Source organism: Dermochelys coriacea, chromosome 8 (assembly GCF_009764565.3).
Source record: "Dermochelys coriacea isolate rDerCor1 chromosome 8, rDerCor1.pri.v4, whole genome shotgun sequence".
Taxonomy (NCBI): Eukaryota; Metazoa; Chordata; order Testudines; family Dermochelyidae; genus Dermochelys; species Dermochelys coriacea.
Window position 1 is genome coordinate 59546693 of NC_050075.1, and position 23369 is coordinate 59570061.

General features: G+C 39.9%; 1 protein-coding gene across 4 annotated transcripts in view; it reads right to left on the reverse strand.

The window, feature by feature from the left end:
- BRINP3 (BMP/retinoic acid inducible neural specific 3) overlaps positions 1–23369 on the reverse strand; it is a 298580-nt gene that overhangs the window by 104917 nt on the left and 170294 nt on the right. For all 4 annotated transcript variants that reach the window (XM_038414794.2, XM_038414797.2, XM_038414795.2 and 1 more), the window contains one exon: positions 23126–23316. In XM_038414794.2, the coding sequence (XP_038270722.1) occupies positions 23126–23316 (191 nt within the window). The remainder of the gene's footprint in view (positions 1–23125; positions 23317–23369) is intronic.

The window sequence follows — 23369 nt, forward strand, 5'->3', positions numbered from 1 at the left end:
CTTCAGTCAAACACAGAGAGCATCCTCTTTGAAAATCCTACATTTAAACATTTCTCTCTGTGTAGGTCTGTATATGGTTCCAATCACCATATCCTACTTGAAAACCTGCACATCCAACCTGTGTCCAAATCTTGCTGCTGTTTCTTCCATAATATCGCTACAATCCTGTTTTTTCTCGTGGCCCACATCACTAAATCTACTAGCTATGCCCTCACTCTCTCTCATCTTGATTACTGAGGCCTCCCCCTCTCTGGCCTTCGTGACACCCACCTTGCTCACCTTATGTCCATTCAGAATACCTCTGGTAAAATCATTCCTGGCCCATCAGATTGTGTCACCTACCCATTTGCATCCTTCCATTGATGCCCTCTCTGCCATTCCATCAAATACAAGTTTCACTTCCTCACTTTTAAGGCCCATCACAATTCAATTTCTGCCTACTTATCCACTCTTATATCTGATTGCAAAACCCCTTATCCTTTTGTGCTCTACTGTGATACCAGTCTCCATTGCTCATTTTTGATAGCGCAAGAAGCATTTCAGAGTTTATCATCAGTCCCAAGAGAATGGGGATCCAATTTCAGAAATTTAAATTTCAGCAGAGCCATAATGTAATAGCTGACTCTTTTGAATTTCCTCAGATGTTGGATTAAGATGTTGGATTAAATTAATTTTAGAAAACACTCAACCTTTACCCTTAAAAGTTCTCCATCAATCAATGTTCTTTCTATATGTATCAATGTCCAGTGACATCTCACCTATATTGCTGAATAAATCATGATGTAATTCTTTACAGCTCCATTAATATTGTGTAGTTTCATCTACAGCAAAACCAAATCTTTAGTCTATACTATCCATTTTTCATAAACTTTTAGTAAAACACTATGAAAGAATACATCAGATTTGAATCTGATTCTTAATAATGTTGCCATAAATATGTCATGTTTATTGTACAGCCATAGATTATTGTTTCTATTATTCCAAAAACAACAATTAGGTTTTAAAAAATTGTAATACATGCATATCTTTGTCCGAAGTTGGAAGGGGGATCATATTAACGTTTTATGCTCCCTTGCTCACCAAAAGTCTGTAGTCTGATATTTGTCTCTTAGAAAAATGCATTCATTGGCTGTCAAATGTTATTTCTCAGGAAAAATATCCATCAATACTTACCTCCAATAGCATGTGTAGTCTTATCAAGGCTGACTATTAGCATGAGCAAAAGAATTAGCAACGTTCAATTAAACTCAAGGGTCTCACCAGTTAATCTTAAAGAATGTTGCTTGATGTAAACATATGCCTAATGCAGACTCTGTTTTGAAATCTGTACCATTACGATAACATTTTTGAAAGTGCCTGAGTGACTTAGGGTGTATTAAGTCCCATTTCAAAATAATACCATAATTTAGGAGAATCCTAAATCTCATTGGGAAACCAGGACTGCTAGGTGCCTAGGTTCCTTTTGAAAACGGCTCCTAAATCACTTAAGTACTTTTTGAAAATTTTACCCTTCCTCTCAGCCAGTATAAACTGATGTATCTTCATTAACTTTTGTTGATTTTGGAAGGATCAGCCCAATAATGTTCAAATTAATCCATCAGGTATTAAAGTTTAGGTTTAGCTGTTAGGACAAGGACTGTGTGATTGTGAACCCTTTGGGGCTCATTTTGTGGAAGAGTTTGGTTCATGATGGGTGGAAATGAACAAAAGCTTCAGGTTTTGGAGGAACAAATATATTATATTTGATCCTCCCAGGGAAACTGCCCATAGTAAGCACCTTCCTCTCCCATCTGCCCTTCTTCCCCGACAGGAACTTCAGTCCACATCCCTGCAGACAAGCTTCTGGCCCCAAGCTTAGCTTGTGAAGCAATTGTGGGAGGAGCAAGCGTAATGCCAACAGACCCATCGTCGGCATGCAGGATCAAACCTGGAACCTCTGGAGCTTAGTGCATGAGCCTATACTGCAGAGGTGGGCAAACTATGGCCTGTGGGCCACATCTAGCCCACGGGACCATCCTGCACAGCCCTTGAGCTCCCGGCCGGGGAGTCTAGCCTCTAGCACCTCCCCTGCAGTCTCAGCTCACTGTGCCACCAGCTGGCCTGCCCCGGTGCTCTAGGCTGTGCGGCGGTGTGGCTGGCTCTGACTTGGTGGAGCGGCTGCCAGTCCTGGTGCTGTGAGAGGCATGATGGGGGGTGAAGAGTGGGGGTTGGATAAGGGAAAGGGGGTCCCAGGGGCAGTCAGGGGACAGGTAGCAGGGGATGGTTGGATAGGTGTGGGAGTCCTGGGGAGCCTGTCAGGGGACAGGGATGTCCGTGCAGTCAGGGGACAGGGAGGTTCGATAGGGGGTGAGGTCCTGGGGGAGAGGCAGTTAGAGGAGGGGGTCCTGGGAGGGGGCAGTCAGGGGACAAGGAGCAGGAGGGTTGGATGGGTTGGGCAGTCTGAGGGGGGTAGTCAGGGGGTGGGAAGTGGGAGGTGGCAGATGGGGGGAGGGGGCCAGGCTGTTTGGGGAGGTACAACCTTCCCTACCTGGCCCGCCATACAGTTTTGGAACCCCGATGTGGCCCTCAGGCCAAAAGGTTTGCCCACCCCCACTCTACTGCATGAGCTAAAAGCCATTTGGCTGTTAGCTAAGGCTGTAGAGCAGACTCATTAATCTCTCTGTCTCTCTCTAAGTGGTCTCAGAGCCACTAGATGGGACAGAACACCATACCCAGGAGGTGTGTGGGTTACATACTTCCATGAGCTGAGGAAGTGTGTCCTGAGCTTCAGAGACTTCCCAGTTGAAATCCCGGATGTGCCCCCACTTGTAACACCAACAGCCCCTGGTTATCGGTGGGCAGGATCGAACCTGGGACTTCTGGAGCTTAGTGTATGAGCCTCTACTGCATGAACTAAAAGCCAACTGGCTGTTAGCTAAGGTTGTAGAGCAGACTCATTAATCTCTCTGTCTTTCTCTCGCTAAGTGGTCTCAGTGCCACCAGATGGGACAGAACACGACACTCAGGAGGTGTGTGGGTTACACAAGGAACAGCTAGGGAAGAAGGCAGGGTGTTTGGATTCTCAGCTGTGCAAGGATAGGGGAACTTCTAGAAGCATGAGGTGAAGGTTGTGATTGCACAGATCCTCTACCATAAGGCTAAGTTTGAGTAGGATACAACTAAGCCACACAACTCTAGCTGGGCCTCTACAGTCTCAGCCAAATATTAATTAGATCATGTTTTTCACAGGGAATTCTCTGCTTTGTGATTAGTGAGATGATCAGTGTTATTTTAGATAAATAACTCTGTTTTGAGTGAGATGTATTATGTTCTTTACCTGCAGTTGTAAGGTGCCTCTGAGCATACAGTGGCATGTCTGTTCTTCCTGTCTACCATCCTATATCATCAGCTTTCACTGTATTTGAATAAACAGAAAACTTCAAAGTGACCAAGCTGTTGTCAGTCTGGCCTAATGGCTGGAGTGTAATATAATTTTTTTACCTTAAGAAATTACAATTTCACAAACCTTTTCCCTTTCTTTATCAGAGCCCTTATGTACCCATAAAAGGTGATCAATGGGGATGCTGGACTGATGCTGCTACTGAGCTTAAGTATCATTCTGTTGACTCCTGCAATCAATCGTGGCACAGTCAACTGGACAGTTTCTATCAGGGTCAACCGCACTTATTAGGTTGCCAGGGGACTAGCTCTGCTGCAGGCTGGCTCTGATAGATCTAAGGTCACAATGTGCCACTTTAAAAAGATGTAATCCTCAGAAGGACTCTTACAAATATTTGATCATTGGGACTTCATTTCAGTAATTTTATTCTTAAAAAAAAAAAAGAAGTCCAGTATGATTTTGCCCTCCTTCAACACACATACTTAAATACAGAGAGAGAGAGAGTTTGTGTGTGTCTGAAGTGATGGTAAGCAGATGTTTAAATGGGCAAGACAGATAAAGGATGGGAAGGAAAGAGAGTCACAGAAGGTGAAATAATTTGCCTAAAGTCACATGGTAGGTCGGTGCAGGAACTGGAAATAGAACCCAGGTTTCTTGACTCTGCCCTAGACACAAGACCATAAACGTTTCTGCATTAGACTAACTAGGCTTCCTGAGTTGGATTACCAGACTGAATAATTAAGCAGAGTACTTGTAACTTTGAGTACTTCTAACAGCATGTAGGTACGATAGTGAAACTTAGAAAAATAATAGATTAGCTAGATGAAATACAAAAGAAAAAAAAACCTCAACAAACAAAAACAGTTGAGTTGAAAATCTTGAAACTCCATACATCTTCCACAGGGAAGTGTTTCTTGATGTATAAAATCCTTCATGGGGGGCAGATCCTAACCTACTAACAATTGAAGTAGCTCTGTGGAAATAAATCAATCTATGTTGATTTACCTCAGGTGAGTTCTCTAGCCCATGAGTCCACAGTCCTGACACCATTTTACAAGTACACACTGATTAGGCTGCTTGATCTAGCTTAGCCACCAGCCTCTAATTGATCCCCCATCTAAAAAGGTAAGTGAATGAGCACCATAGCTACCCTTTGGAGAGTTTCAGATAACAACATAGTGGTTCTTGATAGCTTTATTTCATGAACTAGACAAAAAGAACATATTTAATACAAAACAAGGCTGCTCTTAGTATTAGGCTCAAGAGACACTAGCCAGGCAGAGTATATGCTCAGCTGGAAAATCCTTCAAATCCTCTTAATTTGCCTACACCTGGAGCTCCACAGGCCTATCAAATTTTAAAGCCTATTTGTTAGACCTTACATGGATCTTTTGTAATGTGCTCCTTACATTAATGTTTTAAGAGTATAGGTTTCTGTGTAAACATTTTTATTTTTAATCTCTCCTTGACTCTGTTACAAAGGTTAGACACTTTCTAAGGCCCTGAATAAGTGCAGGATAACTGCTTCTGCTTCATAATGACAGGTGCATTTTTTCTAACTCTAACCAGTATAAAAGAGGGGTTGGCATGTTTCCCTTTGATTTCTGTGAGCAGCTTGTGTTGGGCTGACTTATAATGTAAATGCTTCAATGGGATCAGAGACTGGGGTGCACCGCTTGTTCATGTACAAGCAAAGACAGGGCTGGCATAGCCTGAAGGGAGTGCTTGAATGGCTGACAGATGGGGGATCTTAGGGACTTCCTCCTGCTGGAGGCAGGGGATAACAAGGTGACTGACAGTCCTGGGTATCCAGAGAATTGTCACATGACAGAGATTGTTGTTTTTTTTTTAAATTTGATCAGATGTTACAAAATGGGGACAATGATACTTACCCATCTTATTGATGTAAAGCACCTTTCATCCGAAGATTGCAAAGTACATTGCACACATGATGGAATTAAGCCACACAACTCCCGTGTGAGATAGGTATATATTATTCTTCCCATTTTAATTATGGGAGAAACAAAAGCACTGAGAAGGGCAAATGACTTGCCAAAGTCATACAATGAGCCAGGAATACAGTCTAGAACTCTTGACTATGTGCTGCCTACTAGCTCACATTCCTTTCTTTTACTAAGTATTATTACAACATCCTGGAGGATAAAATATTCACAAGGGGTTAGGAGCATAAGACTAACTTCCAAAGTCAGAGCAAATAGCTCTAACAGCTCTCTGAGGAGGTAAAGCATTATGATAGAGATTTCAGGGAATTGCTCTTCGCCTTTACAAAGTAACAAGAAATTTATCCTGATGTGGGAGGAGAGATGTAGTAAGACATAAAAAGCCTACAGAGAGCTCTTGAAAGCATTTAGTTTAAATATATGCTAAAGCTGGACTTTAGGCAGAAGGTTCTGAGAGGGATTTGCATGTGGGTAAAAAATCTCCTACAAAGGATTTTAATACCATGAATGATTTTGAGCTCTTAAACCAAAGCATTGAATATTGGACATTGATTTGCATTTATGAAGGACTTCTTACACTCAGGCAAACTTGAGAAGCTTTATTTTATCTCTTTAACACTTCTGTGTTTTTCTTTCTCTCAGAACTTGGCTTTTCTAACTTGAGTCTGCAGTGAAGTTAGAATTCTATTTTTATTTGACATCAAAATCTGTTATCATGGGGAAAATTTATGTTACTATAGAATCAGCATTATGAGGCAGGATTGAGTAACAGGAGAAAATGAGTGTAAGCAACACTTGATCACAGTGGTCCCTCTGGCCTTGGAATCTATGAACAATAGTGATCAAGAAAATATGTAATGGAGACTAAATAAATTTGCTTGGGTCATTTGAAAGGAGCCATGCTTCTCAGACTGTGGCTTGGGCTACCTCTGGAATCCTCCTCATACAGATTGGGAGATAGGTCTGTAGCACAAACAAGGAAGTAGTGTAAAATACTGTAAACAATGCTGGCAGTAAGCTGTGCTATTTTGCTGTTACTTTGACCTATGGGTTTAATAGGGAAGAATTCAGCTGAGACCTGCCCACTTCACTTGTGGAACTACAACCCTGAAGAGTGTCTGTGAAGAGCATTAGGGAGATATTTCATACTATGAAGGTGGCTATGGGTATTTGCTTAATGTTAAGCACATGCTTAGGTGCTTTGCTGAACTAGGATCATATTTCCTTAGTATTTGTCCTGATTCCTAACTAAATACATTTTGTTGTGTTTCCCAGTGATCTATCTATAGATCTATCTATTAAGTGATCTATAAATAGGGAAAAGTGCCTTTTCTTTATGTATTTTTTCCTTGCTGCTTATTTTTATTATATTAGAAAATCAAATCTTGTCTAAACTGTATTTCCTGGAAGACATCATGGCCAACTGAAGAACAGTTGGATTATAACATCAAAAGTAATGAGTGAAATTGAAAGAACGAGGATTATTTTAGACTCTCTTTACATTTTTCTTGCTCTTTGTTAATGTTTAATTAACTCAAATGATTGACAAGCTCTTGAGAAAAAAAGTTTTCATAGTAAAAGATTCAAGCCCCAACTCCTTAAATGTGCAGGATGGGAAAGCTCCCGCACCAGTTCTATATTCCTTTGCAAAGTCCTCCAGCAAAAACAGTGAAGACAACACATTATTTCCTGATATAGCTAAAGCAAAATATATAAGCCTCTTTTATAATCATGAAGATGTTAAAAAACCCAAATATATTTTCCTTTTCAGGTAACTTTTAGAAAAGTTTTCCTAACTGCAAATTCCAAGATTAAATTTAGCAAGTAAAGCAATATAGGATTTTGCATGTTTGAAAAGCTTTAAAGCCTCAACAATTATTACAAGGGCATTTCGTTTCTTTTGAAGATCCACAGGGTTTACAGTTATATAGTGACTGAGGATGTAAATGACAATGTTTGAATTAATGAATTGTATTTATTTCTTACACTCAGTGTAAGAAATAACAGGGATTAATGTAGCTCTGAACGTTATATTTCAGCTGGAGAACTCGATTCAGAATAAATTCTGCTTAAATAGGACAAAATATGAAGGAGGAAAAACAAATTGAATGGGACTTTTCAAACCATTTTCTCCAACATTTGAGTCATCACTTATTGTTACATATTAAGAGCTCCATGAAAAATCAAGAGGGAAAACAAGGAATGTTTCTTGGAGTACTCTAGGTGCTCCTTGAAAAGATACAATTATTACATATCTGCATACTATGCAGTTGTTTACCAATGTTCTCTATTGGTATTACCATTATTATTACACTACTGGAGTATGATAGACTAACATAACTAAGCCACTGCAGCTTTGCCTTTATTTATTCAGGTGGAAAATAAAGAAAGGATATGGTAATTACCTACAAGAATATGAAAGGGTATTAGTGCCAACAAATGAGAAATATTATTTAGGGTAGTCCAAAGGAATGTAACTAAGAACAAAGGACTGAAATTAAGAAAATGGCAATTTAGTTTGAATGGAGAAGACTGATTTCAGTTCCATAAGTGTCAAATCTGGAGAAACTTCATTAATTTCATTGGGGTTTGCTCCTTGCATAATTGAGATAAGAATATTTCACAATGCTGGGAGGAAATCATAATCCAAGGATGTGTGTCTGTGGAATATATTCCCAAGGAAAAATGAGAGATATTTAAAACTAGACTAGAAAATATACTGAACAATAAATATCATATAAAATATAATGGATATAATAGATGAGTCAGTTGGCCTTTTCCATCTCTAACTTCTACCATTCTACATACAAATTGTCATTGTTAGTGTGTTGCATGCTGCAGAAAGTATAAATCTTACCAAAATATTACATGTGGCTCTCCAGGTGGGAACGGCAATCAGAGTGAACTATCATGGTCACTCAGGGATTTAGTGGCTTCAATCTTTTGTGCCATTATTTTATAGATAAAATAGGATGATTATAAGCTTAGTTACCATTATAACATCCAGGCCCATGAAGATGGTGTAGCTCTGTGGTCACCAACCTTTCTGTGGGAATAGCATATTCCTATTCCCAGAAGACTCTGGCGGGCGCCAGACACCCTGCCACCAAAATGCTGCTGAGAAGCGGCAGCAGCAAGAAGTGTTGGCACCAAAATGCCGCCGAGAAACAGCAACACTTTTCGGCAGTATTTCGGCGGCACGGTGTCCTGCGGCGCACACAACTGCCCCAGCAGGCGCCATTGTATCCGCAGGCATCACTTTGGGGACCCTTGGTGTAGCTATTTTCTTCCAAGCGTGAAGGTACCGTTCACTCTTGAGACACATGAAAGCGATCTGTGAAACGTGACTACAAGAACCAGAGGGAGGAAAAGACCAACTAGGGAAGGAGAAATAGAGTTCAGGTACAGGTTTGCTGAGTTGGAAAAATGAAGAAGGGGCTCAGCTGATAGTAACAGAAGGTGGGAAGGCAAGGAAGAAGAGAAGAGTGGCTAGTGCTACAGGAAGAGGGGAAGAATAAATGGAGATAGACAGTAGTGGAGCCCTAGGAGGATAGAGGATGACTTGCAGAAGATTGCAAGAGAGACCAAAAGACAAGAGGACTTGCAGCCAGAAAGAACAGGAGGAAGGCTGGAGAATCACACCAACACCAGGAAAAGGCAGGTTTATATGATTAGGAAACTCCTTACTAAGAAGAACAGACCTGTCACCATAGCTGATCCAGAGGACAGAATGGTGTGATGTCTGCCAGGAGCTAAGGTATGGGATGTGGACCGGAGGCTGAAGAGGATCCCAATGGAAGCAGGAAAGAATCCACTGATTCTCTTTCACATGGGAACAAATGATACTACTAGGTCCTTGATGGAACGTAAAAAAGGAGACTATGCCAGGCTGTGAAAGACACTTAAAGAAATGGAGGCTCAGGTGATCTTCAGTGGATTCTACCTGTCCCTAGAGGTGGAGAATGAAGATAAGACGGTGATGGTTAACAGATGGCTCAGGCAATGGTACAATAAGGAGGCCTTTGGGATGTTTAAAGGCATTCATGGGCAGAGGACTGTCCTTATGGAATGGACTCCACCTGAGTAGGGAGGGAAATTGGCACAACTGATTAAAGAGCTTTAAACTAGGAACTAGGGGGAGACAGATGGGAGATGTTCAAGTAATCTCTATGCCTGAACCTAATATTGAGCAGGAAGAAAATCAAGATAGAAAGAATACAGCAATGAAGAAAGGAATAGCAGTGGGTAGGAGAATGGACATTAAGAGGAAAGATAGTACCAATACCAATGAAGCTAACAATCAGGTAGGCAATACAGTCCATATCTAATCAGCTGAGAAATCTGGGTGAAGCCAAGCAGAAGTAACTAAGATGTCTGTGCGCCAATGCAAGGAGCCAAGCTAACAAAATGGAGGAACTAGAACTACTGGTGCAGGAAGTGAAACCAGATATTAGAGGGATAATAGAAATATGGTGGAATAGTAGTCATGACTGGAGTACAGGCACTGAAGGCTATGTGCTGTTCAGGAAAGACAGAAAAAAGGTAAAGGTGGTGGAATAACATTGTATATTAATGATGAGGTAGACTGTAAAGAAATTAGGAGTGATAGAATGGATGAAACAGAGTCTGTTTGGGTCAAAATCATTTGGGAAAGAAAGCTACCAGAGGCATCCATGGGACTGTGCTTGGACTATGCTACTGATCTGGACAGGGATAGAGACCTCTTTAATGTTTTTAAAGAAATGAAAATTACTGGGAATTGTGTGAATATGGGATACTTTAACTTCCCAGATATATATTGGAGGACAAGTACTACTAATAATACTATGGCCCAGATGTCTTCTCAAATAGTTGCTGAACCTACAAGAGGTGATGCCACTTTAGATTTGGTATTAGTGAGTACTGAGGACCTCATAGAGGAGAAGTGTAGAGGTTCTGGATGACAAGTGACCATGAGCTAATTCTGCTTAACCTAAATGGAAAGATGGAAAGACCCAAGTTGCAGATCTATTTTGTTTATTTCAAAAGAGCAAACTAAAAAAATAACGAAATTAGTTAGGGAAGTAGACTGGACTGAAGAACCCAAGGATCTGAATGTGGAGGAGGCTTGGAATTTCTTTAACTCAAAGTTGCAAAAACTATCTGAAGCCTTCATCTCATGCAAGGGGAAAAATGTAGGTATGGGTTGCTGATGAAGCTGGATGAGCAAGCATCTCAAACAGGTGATTAAGAGAAAGCAGAAAGCTTAACAGGAATGGTAGATGGAATGAAGCAATGAGCAAAGCTGCCTCCTGGATGTCACAAAGTGTAGGGAACTTCCAAAAGCCAAGCTGATTTGGAGCTTGTAAGGGAAATTAAAGCCAATAGTAAAAGGTTCTCTAGTCATATAAATAAATAAGAAAACAATGAAAGAAAAAGTTGAACTGCTAATCACTGAGGAGATTAAATATTATCCAGACATGGCCCAACACCTAAAATATATATTTTGCCTCGGTTTTTAATAAGGGTAATGAAGAGCTTAAGTGTAGTGGCCAATGGAAATAAGGATATGGAAGCACAATTTACCACATCCGAGGTGGAAGTCAAACTCAAACAGCTTAATGGGACCAAATCAGGGGCTCCAGATAATCTTCATCCAAGAATATTAAAGGAACTGGCACATGAAATTGCAAATATGATAGCAAGCATTTTTAATGAATCTGTAAATTCAGATGTTATACCCTATGACTGGAAAATTGCTAATATAGTTCAGATTTTTAAGAAGGGGTGGGGGAAGTGATCTGGGAAACTACAGACCTGTTACTTTAACCTCAATTATATGCAAGGTCTTGGAACAATTTTTGAAAGAGAAAGTAGTTAAGGACATAGAGGTAAACAGTAATTGGGATAACATACAACTTGGTTTTACAAAAGATAGATCATGTCAGACCAACCTGATTTCCTTCTTTGAAAGAGTAACTGATTTTTTTAGACAAAGGAAATTGAGTAGTTCTAATCTATCAGCATTTCAGTAAGGGATTCCCAGTTTCACATGGTGTAGTGAGGCAGTGTGGGTCCCCAGAGAGAGAAGAGCCCCTCCAGATACCAGAGTGGGTGGAGCCAGGGAACTCTGAGCCCGCCCCCTAGAGGGTCAAGCATGGCACAGGAAATATAAAGGCCCCCCAGAGCTCACTAGGAGGGTAGACACCAGGGAGAACAGATGCCTCCAGGCTACTTCCTGGTTGGGAAACCTCAGTGACCTGTGGCGGACCCAAGGGCTGGTCAGGCCTGCCCCAAGCCAGCTACCCAGAGGAATTGCCAAGCCTGCCTGGCACCAGCGATCCCAAGGAACCCATAGTGCTGGACTACCCTGAGGACACAACTGTGACCCAGGTACCTCAAGAGGGGTAGTCTGGAAGTAGCCCTGACCTTAGTCTGGCTGCAACACTGCCAGAACCCATGTCAGTGTGTTGCAGCCAGGATCCCCACTGATGCAGCAGCAGGTCTTCAGCTGCTGCTAGGGCCCCAGGCTGGGACACAGTGGAATGGGAAGGCCTGCGCACCCCCTGCCACCCAATGTGCGGGTGGCAGTCTTCCCCTCTCCTAGGCCATTTGGACCTAGGGCCTGGGCTCACTGTTTATGTACTGCTATTGCTCAGTCCCTACATGAGGGCCTGAGAAACTGACTCACCCTTGCCCCATCCTGACCAAGTGCCTGCGTTTAAGACTAACTGTTTATATCTGCTCTCACAAGGCCCGCGGAGGAAGACTCCTGCGGCTGGACTAATTCCCTGCTAGACCTCCTCCTGAACTTAGTGGGGCGGTGGGGGACCCCGCCGCCCCAGAGAAAGGTGAGCCCCAGCTAACCTCTCTACACATGGGCAATTATTAGTTAAATTGGAGAAGATGTGGATTAATCTGAGAAGTGAAAAGTGGATAAGGAACCTGTTATCTGGCCCATTATTTTGCTGTGACTGTTTTGGAATTAAATTTGTTTCCAATGATAAAACATTCAGTAACAACGTACAGGGCTATACTTGGTGACTTAGCTATTTTGGGTTTATTAGATGTCTTATGACTTTTTTTTTTCTTTTGGTGGGTGTTTTCAGTGCAGTGGAAATCTTCTTGCTATATATTTTCTTATTTCAAAAAAAATTAAAAAATATTTGAAGCCCAGAATCAGTTGTGCACTCCAGGTTCCAAAAAGACAACATGAAGCGTGTCATGCTGTGTGATATATAATCCTCCTTGAAATATTTTGTATTTTTGGGGGGGTGGGGAATGACTGAAATTAAAATGTTAGTTGCATTTGGAATTTTTCACAATTTTTTCCAGCTTATCAACATAATGGAAACAAAAAAAAATTTTCAGAAACTTTTTCCTCTCCAAGGGCAAGATACCTTATTCCAGTTGCTATTAAGTTTAATTATCTTCTTAGTTAAAATTCCCTTACTGCTGCTTCCCATGGATTTTGTTATTATTATTTAGGCTCTTGGCCTTATACAGATGTGTAGTGTTGCTAATTCAGTTATCATGAACCATTAGTTAAAGGAAACTTTTAACTGACTTCTGTGACCATAGGATTAGGTCTCTTCCATTCAATCTGGAGCTCCAATTTTGATGGCAGCTGGGATGAAGTCATCCTTGTACTATGTACTCAGGGCCCAATCCTACCCTTGGCTACACTGATGTAAATCCTTAGCAGAGCAACAGTTATCCAGGGCAGAGGAAACTGGGTGAAATCTATGGCCTGTGTCATTCAGGAGGTCAGACGAGATGAACTAGTGGTCCCCACTGGCCTTAAACTCTATGACTCTCATCTATTTGCTTTTTTTCCTCCACTTTCCAAGAGGAAAAATGTGTGAATAAGGGGGAAACCCCCCAAAAAGTGAATGTGTAATAATGAGGAAAGCAGACAGAGGATGAGGAGTTTTTTAAAGCTGAAGCATAAACCATCTAGGAGAGAGGAAACTTGGCACTTTTCACTTTGCAGAGTTTCCTCGAAATTGTTCCATTGGTTTGGGTGCAGGGCAGAGGCTTGCCCTCCAATCCCTGATAAAAAGCCTCAAATCTTGAAAAGTTCCATGTAGAAGCTTCTTACCTCTTCTCTATTGCCTGGTCCGCTGGTCATTGACAGCTTTCAAACACCACAGCTTCTCCAGGAGCCATGCTTCCAGAGTTTCCCTCTAAACCAGTGTTTCCCTGAACAAGTGGCGTCCCAAGTTTGGGAAAGCCCCTGGTGGGCCAGGCCGGTTTGTTTACCTGCCGCGTCTGAAGGTTTGGCTGATCATGGCTCCCGCTGGCTGCGGTTCGCTGCTGCAGGCCAATGGGGGCTTCGGGAAGCGTCGCGGGCCAAGGGACGCGGCAGGTAAACAAACGTTAAGTGCCAGCAATCTGGTTTCATTTTGGTTTAGGTGGAGCCTATCCTTCCTGTATAGGCTCCCCCCATCCCAAAAATTTCCTGAGTAATAAATCTAATCCCTCCTCCCTACACCATCATCATGCACTGAGAATCTGAAGTTCTGCCTGTCTAACTGGCCCTGCACGTGGAACTGGGAGCATCTCAGTGAACGCTACCATGGAGGTCTTGGACTTCAATCTCTTACCTACCAGCCTAAATATGGCCTCCAGGACCTCTCTCCTATCCTTGCCTATGTCACTGGTACCTACATGTACCACAACCACCGGCTCCTCCCCAGCACTACACATACTATCTAGACGTCTCAAGAGATCTGCAACCTTTGCTCCAGGCAGGCAAGTCACCATGTGGTTCTCCCAGTCATTGCAAACCCAGCTATCTATGACAGGTTTCAGAGTAGCAGCCGTGTTAGTCTGTATGTTTCTAATGATCAAATCGCCCATTACTAATAACTGTCTCTTTCTAATAGCTGGAGTTCCCTCCCCCGGAGAGGTATCCAGTTAAAAAGTGCTCCAAAGTACACCAAAGACAATACATGGTATTTATTTAGGGAATTTTATCCAAAGTGATTTGCAAACCTTATTGAACAGAACCTCACACACCCCTATCTTACAAATGAGAAAACTGGAGGACAAAAATTTTCGTGTCAACATTTTCAACCTCACGTGTCTAAAGTTAGCCCCTCAAATCTGTATTTAGGCTAGGATTACCAAAGAAGCCTAAGGAAGTAGGTTACATTTTAATGTGATTTTTGGCACAACTTTAATAGGCCCCTTTGCAAATTCCAGCCCTAGTCACTTTGGCCAAGCTGTTCAAAAATAGGAGTCCAATGTTAAAATCCTGAATCCATATTTAAGCATCTTTTCAAAAATGTTAGATATTCAATTTCTCTCACTGAGGTCAATGAAACTTATTGAGCACTTATCACTTTTGAAAACAATTACCACTTATTTAGGTGCCTAAATATGGATTTGAGAATAAATTTAGGCTTCTATTTTGGAAATATTGCTTGAGATTTTCAAAGGAGCCTATTTGATTTAGGTACCTGAATCTCATTGAAGTTCAGTTGGAGTTGGGTGCATAAGGGTGAATTTTCTAAATTACCTACATGATTTAGGAGCAGAAGTCTTACTGGCTTTTCTCTAAGGAGCCTTTGAAACTCCCATCTTAACTTTCTCAAGTTCCTTTGAAAATCGCAGCCCTTGGCATCAAATAAAAGTGGCCTAATTTTCAGAGGTACTGAGCAATCCATACCTGCCATACCTGACTTCAATGGCACTCAAGTTTGAAAATGTTGGTCTAAATCTTAAGTCGTTTGCCCATACTCACATAGAGAGTCATATGAAAAGCTATGACTAGAATCAAGAACTCCTGACTCCCATTGCCCTGCTATGTATAACAGGGTATATTTGTTATTTACTGGTGTCAGATATACCTGATATGATCATTTCCTTGCCAATTCAATGTTTTCATGCGTGGCATTAAATCTTAAAGCACCTCTTAGACTCCACCTTTATAGTGTATGCCATGTTTTGGCTTATTACAAATGTTTAAATCTGAGCTATGAATTCCTAAAAAATCAGTTTGTAAATAAACCATGACACATGAAATTGCCGATGAGTGCAAGAAATGTTGATTATCAAAAGGTCCTGAGAGCTGAAACCCATGAGCTCCCAAAAGTTCAGATGTTTATACCAAATTATGCATGTTTTGTGAGGCTGCCAGATTTGCCTGGAAATCTTAAGAAAGCCATCTTTTTCACTGTATTTCAACCATTCTGCTTCTGGTCCTATCACAGAAACACCAGTATACCAAAATAGGAATAATAAATAGAGGGGAAATAAGTTAAACAAACTTAAAAAAAAAAAAGTTTGGTTTGGGTTCAATTTACGTTTTGGCCAAAAGTTTGGGTAATTTTTTTTATTTTATCCAATCCTAATAAGTGTTCTCTTTAACTCCACAAATGGCCCATATTTACATTTCAATGGAGCCTAAAGATATTTTCCACTATAAGGGCATCACTTTTCTAGATATGTTCTAAAATATCCAGATATCATCAATGTGCTTAAATTTCTAATAGCAGCAAAATTACTGTTTTAGAGCTTTGAAAACAAATTGCACAATGCAACTGGTATTGAAATTTAAGGTTCAGGTTCTCAAGGTTGGTTATAACTCTTTTGTTCCGCTCAGATGGCATAAAGAGGCTGTAATAGCCAACTGAAAATTTCACTGATTCAAGGGAGCTTCCTGCTAATGAATCTGTTCTGCTACCAATTCTCCCCCCTTTCCCCCACCCACTACTGGATTATGCCAATCCCTCACTAAAGTAGGGTTCACCAGAGACCCTAAACCAGGGGAAAACTGTATCCCTGCATCCAAATGAAATCAGCTCTCTGACACCCTCTCTCCTGAGCCAAGATGAGATCTGCTTCTAGGTATTACTTACCAAAATGTCTTCCTCTTATTAAACAAGCAATGATGCAACATTTTAACAGCCTAATATAACTGTGTTTGTCCTCTTGTACAACACAGTTCTACAAAAGGACAAACGAAGAGCATCAATGATATTTCATACACCATGTTATGAATATGGTTCTTATGTCTTCAACACAGTGGTTCTTGGACCTCAATATCTGACTAGCAAATCTGCATGGATTTGTGTGGTCCAGCCTAACATTTTTATGTTCTTCTCACATGGAACTTAAGTGCAGTCCATCTGCAATATTGAGCACTGGGACATCATTGGTTTGAATTCACTCACAGCTTTGTGAGAAGTACAATTATGGCTTCTGGTGAAGTGAACGCTGAGGCTTATTTGAACAACAGCCTTTGAGCTGTTTCTTGCAATCCCATTAAGCTGTTAAGGTGGTAGATAAAGCCTGAATATGTTAAGCACCACTCTTTTCCCCCCTCTTCCCCCCTGCCATGCAACTGAAATAGTTTCCTAATTAGATACTAGTAGTATGATGTACCACCTCAGTGTAGTAGATCAGGTCATGCTGCCAGCAACCAATGGTGTTGGAGGCAGGGGGAGTGATTTTTGCCTTGGTGGGCCATCCAGCAATTAGGAGGGAAAATTAGGCTGTAAGTGCAGAGTCACTACATGACGAACAACACCACCTTCCCCCATGGGGTATGTCTACACTGGGCTGGAAAATGTCTGTTTTTGGGCAGCTAGTCCCTCCGACTGATCATGCCGCCATGACTACACTGCTGTTTTTAGCATGCTACCTCAGTTTTGTCTGGAAGTTACACTTCTAACTCCAGTGTGGACATAGCCTCACAGATGCTTAGAAGAGGACCTATAAAGTAAGAGGCAGAGAGGGCTCCAAAGCCAAGTGTCATAGGACTGGACTGAATACCAGACATAGGGATTTCTGTTACACTCTTTTGCTTACAGTAGCTTTCTTTGATTTCCAGTTATATGGTGAGATCTTCACTGGGTGTAAATTAGTGTAACTCCATTGAAGTCAATAGAAAAATATGAATTTACATTAGCTGGAGGTCTGGTTCATAAAATCTATCCCTTGGGGAAAAGTATTTACTGACTATAACTATATTTTGTTTCTGTGGAGTTGGTCCCCCAGTTTCATAGTGAGAAAGCAAGACAACCCCTGTTCCACCAAGCAGTTAGGAGAGGAGAGGAGACAGCCCTGCCCTCACAGTAGCTAGAATAGAGGGAAGGAGAGTCAACAGCTCTCCCAGCATTCAATGAGAAGCTGACCCAGAAGCTAGTGGAATGTTCATAGCAAAAACCTTTTAAAATGAGCATACAAGTGCAATAATATTGGATCTGTAATACTTCAAACATGACAGGATGTAAATTTATGTAAATGTGCATGCAAATTAGACACAGCTCTCAGGCATCTGGCAAGTTGCCACTGAAGCCCTGGAGGCTGCAAACTGTTGATTTAGAACATTAATCTAACCACTTACACTAAAATGCATGCATTAAAATACTATTGAAATAATGTATGTATTGCAATATTTTTAAATAAGGTAAATATTGATACAAGCTTCGTGTAACACCCTTAAACACTTGCCTTCCAATTGGAAAATAGTATCAAGGATGCAATACTTGATATCTTTACTTAGAGTGTCAGATTGACAATATAATGTTGAGTTTTAATAGCAAAGCCTCCATCAATTCTGCACATATTGTATTCAAGGTTAATTATATCACAATTAACAAACTTGATTACATTCATCAGATATACTGGCACCAGTCCCTTCCTTGCACTGTACATTTGCATTCTTGAGAAAACAACTGTTCTGCTTGAGATAACATTTTTACCCCAGCTGATTAAAAATAAAGATTTAAAAGAGAACTTCCCCCCACCTTTGATTACATATGTTAGGTGTGGGATAGAATAGCTGATAAATTAGCAGCCTAATGCATAAGAAATTCAATCCTCCTCCTCCAGGCCCATAAATTAGACATCAGGGATGGACATAAAATGTAATTTATCACTATAATTTTCTTGTTGGGAATGTGAAAATTGATATACAAACGGATCAAGTGTTAATTGTTCTGGGTGCAATGGATATCACCTTCATGTTATCTGAAGGATGAAGTGTACTTCATTAATATTTTCTGTTTCCTACAAATAAGCTGATTTCTCCTCCCCCCCCTTTGGAAGCTTAGAGAGCAATGCCCCATCTGTGAATTGGAAGCTACTTAGGAAATCTGCAGGAGGGATGCCCACTCTTGCACAGATTAGGAGATAAGTAAGGATGAGATGCTCTTTATGGAACTCCTAAAGTGGATCGGAGCTGGGCTAATTCCTGCACACCTTACAAAGTCAGTAATAGCTTTTTCTTACTCTTAACTCCTTAAACAAGATAGAGGCAAGGATTTATAGGAGCAATTCTTTCAGCCCATTATTATTGCTGTTGTTATAGTGGTTATCTAATATTCTGTAGCATTTACTAATGTGTTTAAGAGTGAACAATGCCTGGCAGTTCAAATGGTTAGTAGTGTATGATTTTTCAAAGTACAAACACTAGAGTTTGTAGGTGATTAAGCAGAAATGAGAAATATAGACTAATCTAAATAAGGTGAGGATAGAGACTTAATAAACAGATTTTGAAAGGACATTCTTAGCATAAGGGGAATCGGTGACAAATAGATATGTAGACCTGGCCTCTATGATGTTAAGCCTAAATGGAAGAACAAAATATTTGATCTTGATGGATGGTACATTAAGAAACCAGTGAAATGACTGTGTGGATGATGCAGTCGAAGTGATGGCAAAAAGTTGATTTGGTGGCAGTACAGCACCTATATGCACTTGTATTAGCTATGTGGTCTTTATTAACTTCACTTTTTGTAAGAAAATGAAGATGTATGTCAATTCTACTTTGTATGCACAGGGAATTTTCAGAGGCTCATAACTCACACACAATTTTCACCGAAACATCCAAGGATCCTTTTCCTCGGTAAGGTTTATTACTATGCTAAATTGCAGCTTTCTAACATTCAGCCAGTTTGGTAGGAGAGCTATTCAAAACAAGCTTGCCATTAGAGATGGTTGGAAAGTTTTTGTCAAGGGACCACAAAGCTCATCTAGTCTAACCCCCTGCCAAGATGCAGAAGTTGTTGTGTCTAAACCATCCAAGACAGATGGCTATACAGCCTCCTTTTAAAAACCTCCAATGAAGGTGCTTCCACAACCTCTCAAGACAGTCTGTTCCATTGACCTACTGTTACAGTTTGGAAGTTTTTCCTGAGATTTAATCTGAATCTGAGGTACTATAATTTGAACCCATTGCCTCCTTGTTCTTTCTTGCCACACAGGGCAGGATGTCTCCATCTTTTTTTTTTTTTTATGGCAGCCTTTCAAGTATTTGAAGACTATCATGTCCTCCCCTTAATCTCTTCTTTTCCAAACTAAATATACCCAGTTCCTTCAGCCTTTGTTCATATGGCTTGAATTCTATCCCTTTAATCAACTGAATTTTGACTGAATGGATTTTTTTTTTTTTTTTGCAAAATTCTATCAATTTTAATGACAATTTGTTTAGGAAAAAATTGGCAAAAAGTTTCAAAAATGTCCTGGAACAAAAAGTTATGATTTTCTTTTTCATTTCAAATGACTTCCTTTCAAAATTGACTTTACTTTATATTTTTTAAAAAGAAGAGGGGGTCAAAATCAAAACTAAACATTCCAAATTTATTGAGACAAAATAGTTTTTATTGAGCCAAAATGAGATTAATTATTGAATTATAGAGATCAATTGCTGAAGCGATGACTATTATATACATGCTATATACTAGAGAACATGCATTATATCACCTGTACAAAATAACATATGTTCCTGTGACTCCTGAAAAATATTAAGTTTACTAAACTGCAGATGTTATCCTCTGTGGCAAGAAAAGTTCTTGTATCTGAGTCCTAATTAATGTTAATCTCTAATGTTAAAATAATATATAATTTCTAAATTAAGCTTGCATCAACTTCAGAAATTTAGATTTAAGGCCTAAAGTCACTGTGCTGCCAACTCTTTCCATTTTATTATGAATATTTGGAGTTTTTCTTTAAATCCCAGCACATGGAATCATTTATTTAAGAATCTGAGGGGCTGTGTCCGTAATATTATATAGACATATCAGTTTCTAGTTCAGAGAAAAGCTTGAAAATATGATCCCTAAATGCTCAAAAACCAGAGGGCAAAAACAAACCTGGACAATGTATTTTTTAAAAAAAATCTCATGGTTTAAGTTAACCTTTTGATTTCTAGAAGCTTGGCTTTTTTTTTTTTTAAATGATTGTAGCTGAAAATACTTTAATACTGTTGAAGTTTTGGAACAGTAGATGACTTTTCTTGCCATGGACTGCAGTAAAATTACATGATTACAGTGTTTAACTTGCATCCAAGAGTTCTGATTTTATTTTTAATTTCTACTAGTGCCTTATTATTTTAATGTACATTTTCCCTGAATTTATTATCATTTCTATACATTGGTTTAAAGAAATGGGGAAAATATCACACATAGTACTCATTTTAAAATCTGATGTACATTTAACAAACAAATCATGAGGCTGAAAATTGGGAAACTACTTGCTGAGATTTTCAGACATCTGAGATTTGGATGCTCAATTTCCCTTACATTTAATGTGAATTGTAACTCTAATTCTTGAATTTCCAACTTGTCAGTAATCCGTTTGTTTGTTTTAATTATTTGATCCATTTCCAACATATCACATAAAACAAGGATTTTAGATCCTTTAAAAAAAATATGGGGTGAATTTTTCACCACTTCTCTGGGACCTTATCAAATAAATGTGCCAGAATGTCATCAAGGAGCTAGCTCTAAATGTTCTGTGTCTAGTAGAGAAGGATTTCCCTGGCACAGGCCCTGTGTAAGACCATTATAAGGCTGCTTTCAGAGGACCCCCTATCACTGACCTAGGGAGTGGAGATTCTGAGCAACACTGTGGCCCATAGACAGATCAGGGAAGATGCTGTAACTTAGAAAATCTAAATTATCCAACATCTGGAGCACCTCAGGATTGGGAGTGCACAAACATGTCTTAAAGCCATCAAACCCACAGCCCCTCCTGGACTGTGAGTTCTGTAGAATTTCACCCATGCTATTTTAGGCCCTGATCCTGTATGATCTTCCACAGGTGCAGGGATCTGCCTGTGAGGTGGGTTTTGTAGAATTTGGACCCTATTCTAACTGTAACATTAATGCAATTTGTATAAATAAAATGGCTGAAATACAAGATCACAATGTGGGTGTGACAGTCAACTCTATTTGATACCCATCTACTTTAAAAGAACCAAATGCAGTATTTTAAAAATTTGGGGGGGGGGTACACACCAAAACATATTTTCTTCCTGTCAGTGCTCTTTCGTTCCAAATTTCAGTTAGCATTAAGTTTCTTCTATTGAATAAAATGCTCTGAAAATGGAAATGTTATGCAAATACTAACAGACACCTCAATCAGAGTGATAGATAGTACAGCATACATAATTTCATACATTGGTATTGTCACATATGATGTTTACCATTTTCTAGAGGCCTGCTGCAGTTGATTACCTAAATTGAACATGTGTGATCTTGAATACCTTCTTTGTAATTTGCAGATGTGTTGATGGACTATAGTTTCCATTTGTATGCATCTCATGAATGGTGATGCAGTCTGGGGGGAACAAGGTGATTTTGTGCTGTTTGTTAAAACCTTTAGTATATAGTTTGTACTCATTACCCAGTCATTATGTCCATTTGCCAATATTTAAATTTCTGCTGATTTCTTCTGTGTGTCCTTTTAATATAAAGGAAGGGCCTCCTTTCTAAACCTCAGAGAGAAGTCTATTTTTCAATTTACTTCAGATCTGCATATTACATAATACTGTTTGAAGGACAAAAATAATAAGACAGTATGTACTATGACACTGTGTAAATAATCAAATAATATAGTTGGAAACCAGAAATTGGTAACTAAGGGCCTAATTCAAAGCCCCCTCAAGTGAAGGAAAAGATTCCTGTTGACTTCAATAGATTCTGGAGTAAAAGCTTTTATAATGAAGGCACCTTCTATTAAAAGTACAATTCAATTTGCTTCTCCGTCTGATATGAAATCCTGTCCTGAGAGAAGCTATTTCTGCTAAGTAAACTTGCACTAACCATTCACATTAAAGATGTGTATTATTTCTATGCTTGTTTTAAAAGCGCAGCTGGACAGATGTACAAATGCATAGATATTGCTTCATACAATACATACACTGATACCTACACTACAGGGAGGGAGGGATATTGAGCATTGGCCTGTAAACTCAGGATTGCGAGTTCAATCCTTGAGGGGGACCATTTAGGGATCTGGAGCAAAAATTGGGGATTGGTCCTCCTTTGAGCAGAAGGTTGGACTAGATGACCTCCTGAGCTTCCTTCAAACCCTGATATTCTATGCTGAATCACTGGGGAAATCCTAAGGCAATTGAGTAAGCAGGCTTGGCAACTGCTTTGTTCTGGAACATGAAAGGGATGTATTTTTCAAAAACAGGTGTCTACGATCAAATGTATGGATGATGATGATGATAGCTAAATAATCACTGGGAAATAGCAAATTGTGTGTCAGTATTTTTACACAACTGCATGGTCAGCATTTGCAAGTTACTTAGGCACATGTTTTTTTTTTTTTAAAAAGTCTGAAAGGATAACAATATGTAGTAAAACCATCTGTGTAACTGAAATTATAGACCTTGCATCAAATTGTATATAATACTTAGTTAATTTAAAGTGCAGGACATGGAAATTAAGATTCCTTTCCTAACAAGTCTGTTTTATCAATGAAATACCAGGCATGTCTGGTAAGGGGAGGATCTACTTAATCTGTGAAAATGTTTGTGGCTAGACTCCAGAGTGACTTCTCATACCTTGATGGCAGTGGAGGCAATTTGAATATGGTGAAGTCTACGGAGAGTACTGTCCCTGTCAATGAAGTAAGAGGCTGCCAGTTGGTGCAGAGTCTCCAGAGTCACAGAAGAACTGTTGGTGCTGGGATCACTTCCTTCTGATCGCTTACTCAGCTTCCGCTTGTCCACAAAAATTGTGAGTGACTCCTCTCCTGTATAAACAATATATTAAAACAATCAATTACATCTTCCATATCTTATTTTG